This window comes from Oxyura jamaicensis, chromosome 1, assembly GCF_011077185.1.
Source record: "Oxyura jamaicensis isolate SHBP4307 breed ruddy duck chromosome 1, BPBGC_Ojam_1.0, whole genome shotgun sequence".
Classification (NCBI taxonomy): Eukaryota; Metazoa; Chordata; class Aves; order Anseriformes; family Anatidae; genus Oxyura; species Oxyura jamaicensis.
Window position 1 is genome coordinate 12,425,164 of NC_048893.1, and position 8,607 is coordinate 12,433,770.

General features: G+C 40.3%; 1 protein-coding gene across 2 annotated transcripts in view; it reads left to right on the forward strand.

The window, feature by feature from the left end:
• FAM185A (family with sequence similarity 185 member A) overlaps positions 1 to 8,596 on the forward strand; it is a 46,864-nt gene extending 38,268 nt beyond the window's left edge. For both annotated transcript variants that reach the window (XM_035314816.1, XM_035314817.1), the window contains one exon: positions 8,204 to 8,596. In XM_035314816.1, coding sequence (XP_035170707.1) covers positions 8,204 to 8,319 — 116 coding nt within the window. In that variant the 3' untranslated portion in view covers positions 8,320 to 8,596. The remainder of the gene's footprint in view (positions 1 to 8,203) is intronic.
• Positions 8,597 to 8,607: the final 11 nt, after the last annotated feature.

Genomic DNA, 8,607 nt, shown 5'->3' on the forward strand with positions numbered 1-8,607 from the left:
CATCTCTGTTGGGTGGGAGGGTGAATTAAAAGGTGCACGTGGCATATTTATAAATGTACAGTGTAAGTGTTAAACGGAGTGGTTTATTCTGAGAAGTGATGGGTGGGAGATAGCCGGGAGAAGAGCAGAAGTTGGAGTATAGAGGAATAGAGTACATGGAGAGGTTTCTGTGGTTCCTGGAAACATTATTCTAATGCATTTAAAATGGAACATGCAAACCCTGAGTCTTGCTGTTTCCTGCTTCAGAAAACAGTCCTATAATTCATTTATCAGGGTGTGAATTTCTCCTTCCTCCAGACCTGTCCATCCAGAATTTAAGGCTGTTAGTATTACCAATTACTCAGTTTGCTCAAGAGACAATGTTAATGTAGCGTGTCTGAAAGCTCCAGCTTTGTTTGTGGCAATGTTATGTCAGTATGACCTGATAATGATAACAGATTGGGTGAGGCTTTGAGTTTTTCATTGTTTTAAAGCTATGAGAATATGTGCAAAACTTCTTTTCTCCCCCCATTTTAAATGGTAATTCTTAAATCCTCAAAGTCCGGAAATGTTAGAAGTGTATGTACATAATCTTAATATGTAACCTGCTTGTATGCAATAGTCTTGAAATGTATAGGCATATCTCTTCCTGCCTTGAACACTAACTAGCGTCCAAGTTTATTACTGGTAACTGAACACAGCTTTTTAAAAGCAATGGTTAAAACTCCTCAGGCTAGTAACATGCAGAAGGGTCCCAGATTCCAGTCAGGCTCTAGGTAAGGAACAGCTTCAGCAGTAAAGCAATGCATTTCCCAGTGAATGAGGACCACTGGCCAGTCATCTTGCTGCTCTGGCAACGCTAAAGATAAGATTAGTGTTTCAGATATACACAGATGAATGGCTTCTCTGGATTCATGATCGTGTTTATGTAGCACAGTCATCGCTGAAGTGGAAGCAATTTTTCAGCCTACCATACTGTATATAAATGATCCTGGCAGTTTAAGCCTAAAGTGTCTCCATACGAGCTATCCCGCAAATACACGTATCTCAAAGCCAAAATCAGCAACGATTATGCAGAGGCACCAGCATTTGGCCATTGATCATAGTTGTTTTTAAGCGGTTACAGCATTGTGCAAAACTATTACATGTACATGTAAAATTATCAGAATACAAGTAAATGGAAAATAGACCCTGGGAGGATGCAATTCAGCTAAACTAGTGCTGGGCTGAAGTGACTTGTCTTCGTTTACAGCAGGCATTAAGCTTTGTTGAATGTTTTTTCTCATAATATAACCAATGATCAGATTCTACTGCTCTTTTCTTCTCTGCTCTATAAGAAGCAACAAACCTGAAGGGGGATGAATTATTTGGTTTTGGCATGTGCTTTGTTTCTTTTTTTACCCTTCTGAAAATAGCTCTTTGGCTTTCTTTGCCAAGTAAGTCAGGAATGTTTCTTTGACATGGCAAGGGAGACTTGCAAGGGATCCCATAGGGACACTGACTCTTTCTGCAGCCAAGCACTTGTCCCTTCCTTCTCAACAATCTCTTCTTAAAGTTGATACATTAGAGTATTCTTCTGTAAGTAGATGCTGAAATAATTAAAATAACATTTAATATTGTTTTTATATCATAAAAACATTGTTTACTGTTTAAGTTTTAGGTACAGAATCTATAGGTATCTTTGTTTAGCTGCAACATAAAATGGGGAGAGGGGAGGGGTTTTGCTGAGTGGGGAAAAAAAAAACAACTTATTACAAGAGGTATGGCAGCTCAGACTTTTATGCTTCTGAGGTCAAAGATTTGTTTAAAAATAGATGGCTTTTCAGAGACTGGCCAGTTCTCATGTGGATAACACTGGATCTGGCTGCTCTCAGGAAGCTTTACTTGCCTCTGGGAGTATCATGTGAGAGGTTAGAGAGGAGGTTCTCCAGTGAGAGCTCTGTGAGTTGAGTGAATGTGCACCTAACTATAACCTGCTCCAGGAAGGCCTTCCCTCCTGCTCTTACTGCAGCTATCACCTGTGTCCTCACCTTGCTTCAAGGCTCCCACTTCCACACTGAGTGAGGAAGACAGCATGCTACAGTCCCCCAGGCAGTGACATCCATGGTTCTGCAAGATAGCCAAGGGAAAGATCTGAGGTAGTCAAAGCAAGAAGATGAGAGCTTGGAGTGAGAGCTTCAGAGGCAGAGTGATGAGACTGTGAAAAGGTGCTTTATTTTTTAGACGAAAGAACAAAGGACTTGCCTGCAAAATTGGCATGCTTATCAAGGAAGGGATGGAAGTAGAGAACAGTGCCAGGGAGTTTAATCTTTTGCAAGGATAAGGTATCTGTTTCCTTGACATCAGTAGGCACTCTTGTAGTGTGGTATAATGACAGTTATAAAAACAGATTCTTCATGCTAAGCACTGCTCCAGCTTTTATCTGTAAAACCATTTTTTGGCCATCTAGTTTGAGAGTATTTGAGTAATACCAGTACCTTCTGGTGGTAATCATGTCAAGACATTTTTTTTACATTCCTTGGTGGAGAGGGTAGGAAGAGAGGGTTCTTATGAGATGGTTCTGTAGCCTTCTCGAGCCCTTAAATGTTGCTGCTAAAAGACTCTGCCTTACCTGTCTCTCTAGGTCTGCCTGTATCATCTCATATCATCTCATTTAAGAAGTCTGCAGAGACCATTAACTGTATCTGGAACTAGATATGGAATTAGGAATGGTAGCAGGTTGATAAGTGATTTTGTGATTTAAGCAGAAAAGGAGCTTAGAATCATAGAATGGTTTGGGTTGGAAGGGACCCTAAAGATCACCCAGTCCCAACCCCCTGCCATGGGCAGGGACACCTCCCACCAGACCAGGTTGCCCAAAGCCCCATCCAGCCTGGCCTTGAACACCTCCAGGGATGGGGCATCCACAGCTTCTCTGGGCAACCTGTGCCAGGGCCTCACTGCTCTCAGAGTGAAGAATTTCTTCCATACTTCTAATCTAAACCTACCCTCTTATAATTTAAAGCCATTTGTCTTTGTCGTATCACTACACCCCCTGACAAAGAGTCCTGCCCCAGCTTTTTCCTGTAGACCCCATTCAGATACTGGAAGGCTGCTGGAAGGTCTAAGCTTAGGAGACTCTTAAGGGTAATAAACATGTTAAAAGGAAAGATTAAAATTAAAAGTGATACATAAGTTCAAAGTGCAAAGGTAGGAACCTACGCATTCCCAAGGTAAGGAGTGTTTCAGTAGAAACGTTGGTAAATTGGAAGAAATAACGTTATACAGTTGAAAAAAAAAAAAAAGTGTGTTAACAGAACTGTTCAGTAAAACTCAATCCTGTAGCTTTATGTAGCATTAGTAACACTTCTCTGGAATGTGTGCAGTTTTGAGTCCACTTGAAAAAGGATGTGGACAACTGCAGAGACTTTGAAGGAGAACAAATACTCAGAGACATAAAAACATGAGAATAAAAAACAGTCTTGTTTTCTTCTGAAGAAAATGAGACTGAGGGAAGGCAAACTTTTTCACTATGTAAGAAATTGCTGCAGAGATGGAAAAAATGCATTGTTCTCTGCACCCACCCAGGTGATGCAACTAGAAATTGCAATTTGACCTTACAGTAAAGAAGGCTTAGCTAAATAGTAAGATAAGCTTTATGGTAGTACTTGTAAGTAACTGTCAGGAGAGGACATAGTACTTGCCGTACTGCAGGTTTTGAACACCAGCCCAGTCAAGCATGTCAAGTTAATTGGATCCTCTGGAAATTGCCTTCAGCCCTGCCTCCTCTTGTCCTAAGCTGATGTGGCCATCTGCTTCCACCTACTTTAAAGTAACTGCAAGGAAGGTTGTGAGGCATGTGGGTGGATAAATCTGGGGAGTAAATGATTGCAGTTAGTGGGTATGCAAACTTTGCCAGCTTGTGTGTTGACAGCTGTAAGTTCACTGGAAAAAGTCTTGCAGTCATTCCTTTGGCTCTTGTAGCCCATGGTATCAATTTCCAAATCTGATTGGAATATAATCCAGATTTACATGGTGTAAATCTGCCTCTGAGTGGTGTCAGCGACTCATCTGATTCCAGATCTTTTTCTACCCTTGGCCCCAGTTCCAGTGCCAGGTTCATATCCAGCAGCCACCTTTGACCTGATGCCATCCATCTACTTGGAGCTGAGTGAGCTTTAAACTTTGGCGGTCTCTTGCTCCATCTGGTTTTTGGTAGTTGCATGAGTCTTCTTGGTAAAAGTCCCACCGTGTCACAGGTGCTCCTCAGTGACTGTGGATGTTTGTCTTTACAGGTTACTACAAACTTCCAAGAGGTTGGAGAAGCACCCTCTTCATATTTTTCTGTCCTCTTACAAAGAACAAACATATTCTTTGTGAAAGTTTTCTTAAGTCAAGAAACATATTTGCTCCCTTATTTCAGCCAGCGTGACAACAGCTGCAGCAGTTCACAGGTTTCCTAGCTTTTCTTACTAATCCCACCAATTTACAGCTCTATCACTTTGCTGAGCCATATCTGAACAGAATTTCTCTGAGTTACGCTATCTGGTGACCATGCACACACACAATAGGGCTCTCTCTTTCACATTAACTTACACTTTTTCTAAGTTATTTGTCCTGGGGATGGGGAGGAATCTGTTGTCTTCTCTAACCCTTTTTTTCTTCCTGTGAAAGTATGCAGATACATGTTACCTCTACTGTATGGGCTGATCCATTGTCCAATTATTCCTTTAATTACAAGGAACTCATTAGGTGGCCTTCTTCCTCATAGGCCTCTGGAGAGAGTGAGTCTGTCCAGATATCCGATCCGTTTGGAAAGATGGTTATTGACACCACCATACTATCTCTGACTCTTCAAGTTTCTCCAATAACTCAGTTCAGTCTTTTTACCCTGTCTAGTTCTCCAGGTAGCTGGTGGTGAGCGGCACCTTTCTACTCACAAGCATCCCCTCAGGCATGCGCAGGCGTAAGAACAGCTTTTGCATCTGCAGGAGATTAGTTCTGGATTCCTCTCTGGACTGTATGGGATTTAGACAGATAGCTTTGTACGTCAAACTCCTTAAGCAGTAACTTCTCACGGCTCACAGAACAGCTCCTTGTCCCATGGTACTGGGAGAGCTGCCTATGAAGTGTTGGGGGCTCACCTTTGGGGTTGTTTTGAGGTTCAACTCAACCAGTGTGTGAGGAGAGAGCTGACTGCATGAGCGTTTTATACCATGTACAAGGCTTTATGGATGTATTTATTGCTTTTGGGATAAGAAATTCTGTAGCATTTAGGGTAATTTCTACGTTTTTAGCTGCATTGAATTTCAGGGTTAAACATAAACACAGTTGCAGGGGCAGTGAATATCATGAAGCTAACAACTTGCCTTTAAAAGGGAAATTACTGAAAGAGCTTGTATCAGCCCTCAGCTGAAACTTAAGGTTCTGAAGCTTAACAGCTGCGAAAGCCTACCACTCCCTTTCCCCCCTCTGCAGCTGACTTGTCTCTGCTGCATTCAGTTACAGCTCTGATCCAAGGAGTAACGCTATTTGCTGTTTTCTCATTGTTTTTTTCTGTTCTCAAGGCACTTCTTCAAAACTTTGCTTCTTTCCTAGAAACATTTTTTGTTGAATTTTTGCCAGTGGAATTGAGTGAGAAGAGCTTTGTTTTACAGTTTTACGCAGTCCCTCTAAACACTGACCCTTTGTGAAGCTTTGATCCTTAAGTTATATCTCAAAAAAACAAACAAACAAACAAGGCTCTATCTGGAAATGATTACATTCCTTCAAGTCAAATACAAAGTTAGTCCAAATTAAAAAAAAATACATTAGATGAGACACTATCCTACAGATTTTTATTGGTTTCAGCCTACATTTAATTCAAGCTGTTCACAGCATTGTTGAGATGCACCGCAATGCTGACAATACCAGTGAACAGCATTTAAAAAACTTCCTTTTTCCCAAGTCTTACACTAAAAAGTTTGCCAGGTAGCATGCTGGTGCATCTGCCTTTTCCCAAGTTCATGCTGTTGTCTTAACCGGTGGGTTTTGAAATAAAATCCTTTCTTTTTGTATTCTCAATCCAAGAGTTGGTTGGCTTTCGTGACTTAATCATGCTAGCGAAGTCATCCTCAAAATCCATTTATGTTCCCACAGTATGGGCAGTGAGTATAGCTAAGACCAAATTGTGATCAAAAGGTCTCCAGCTAAGCCTTTTTGCTCTATTAGCACCTTCTACACAGAGTCATTTAAATGTCTGAAGCTTGATTTGAACCTGCTACTGGCAATAGGATTAATAACCTTAAAATACTTAAAAGATCTGCATCCCTGGGGAATGGAACTTGATACTGAGTTTGCTGCAGGCAGTCTTATATTTTTGCATTCCCTTCACAGGCAAATCTCCAAAAGAAGCATAAGGAACAAAACATTTTTCTAAGTTCACGTAGCAAATACAAAATGAGAAACAGAGTTCAGACAACAACTGAGCATTGAAATGACTTGTTAGTTTGTCTCTGCGTTTCTTCAAAACTCTTCTTGGTCATTCTAGCAAAAATGCATCAGGATGAAATGAACAGGGCTGATTCTGTGCATCAGTGTTTGTTCCTTCTGCAGAAGTACAAGCCATGGTGACAAAAATATGAGAGAGGGGAAAAGAGTAGGACCAAGCACTCCAATATGCACTTTCTGAAAATACATCGTTGTCCTGCATTTGTTGTGTCTTCTCCCCTTAGAAAGACAACTGTGTTTTCAGTGCTCAACTGCCAAGGGATCAGCTGAAATTTTCCTTTGCATTACTTTGTTCCTTCATATTTTTGACACCTGGAGACTATTTCCTGTTTAAAACTCAGACTGTTCTAATATTTTAAGGGCTAGAGACAGTTGTGTTCATTTCTGTTCTCTATTCTCTGGTACAGTACTAGTACAAATCAGTGATTCAAAGCAGCTTTCTGGGCAATTGAATTGTAGAATACGACACATTTGTTCAACTTGCTAATGATCATCATAGATTTATTTTAAGTCCATAATTAGATGGAGGATAGAAATGTGGATTCTGCCATACAGATCCTACCCTTCGAGTGGGATGGATAGAGTAACCTTGTGGTGTGATTGAGAATCCTGCTACCTTGCCAGCAGTGCAGAAATTGTGCTAGGACATCTGCGTGGAGATCCTTGAAGGCGTGTTGCAGTCTGTCAGCAAAGGATACAGAAATACTTCTTCATTCAATGGGCAAACTCAGTGTTGGACTCCTCTGAAAATCCCGTATTCCTAAGCAGTGCCTCAGCCTGCTAGTGCCTTGATGTGGGCTTGGCCCATAACCTGAAAGCAATCCCAGTTAGCAGTACCAAAAAGCTGAAACACAATTGAAAAATTCTGGCACATTGGCTTGAGTTTTGGAAACCAATGCAGTGATGTCAGTTGGAGTTTCGCCACTGGTTTTGACATGGCCAAAATTTTATTTCAGCTTTGTTACAGGTCAGAGCAGAGCATGTTTGTAAAGTTGTTTCAGAATCTGCCTTCCTGCCATCTCTCATGCTATTCCAGGCTCAAATTAGTTCTAAACTTAGAATTTGCTCATGCACATGAACGCTGAAATAATAATAAAAGATGCTTTGTAAAAATAAACCAGAGTGAAGGTTGATCTTCTGATAAAGGCAGTAATTTGGGACTTTAAAAATCTGTTCAATTCCCAATTTGGTCACAAATCTTTTGTATAGTTTGGAAGGTCACTTAATCTCTCTTGGCCCCAATTTCTAAATTGTAAAATGAGGGTAAGTTGAACTTTCTCCTTTGTCTGTTACACAGTGAGTTTTTCCGAGGATGTAAGAAACATGTAAGAAGGCAGACATCTCGGGGTTGTGGTTTTTTTTAAGCCATTAGCATAAGAAAGCAGTAATAATAACACATCTAGTCATTTGGATCATCAGGGCCTACGGCGTCTCCTTTCCATGTTTACAACAGTGATGAAAACTTCAAATAACATAACCAGACCCATGTTTGATGTGGTTTTTATTATGGGATAGGAAATATGTCTATGATATTATATAATAAAAAAAAAAGAATTACTGTAATAACAAAGTATGGGAAATGAGACATATGCAAAGAACTATATCAAAAAGGAAGTGTCAGAAGCTCTGGTTAAATGTGCATAAATTCTACCAAAAAAAGTCGTGAAAATATTTCCAGGGAGCTTGAAAAGAGGTGGTATGAAAGTGATGGGTTTACTGAGTGCCAGAAGAAACTAAACAGAACTCTGTTTTCCAGGTCACATGAATCAAAGTAATGAAACAGACAAGTGGATCAAGGCCGACACAGAAAGTGGCGAAGTACGTCTTAAAAGCCAAAGCTGGATCCAGTCTGTCAAGCTGAAGATTTCATAAAGGCAAAATAGCTAAGGTGATCAAATCAAGAAATTATAAAGGAACAGTTCTCTAAAACTAAGAAACATTGTTGATACAAATTCTTATAAGAGACAAACACTATTTAAAAGGAGGGCTTTTTAAACTAAGATTTGCCTGTGACAGTGGCTAGTTGTTAACAGGTTTGGTTTACTTTTACTGTCTTTTAGGAACTACACCATTTAACGTATTCAGAATTGTATATCCAAGTCTGTCTAAAAGCTGGTAACTTCCAAATAAAAGTTGGGGGTGATAAAAACAAAAACAAAA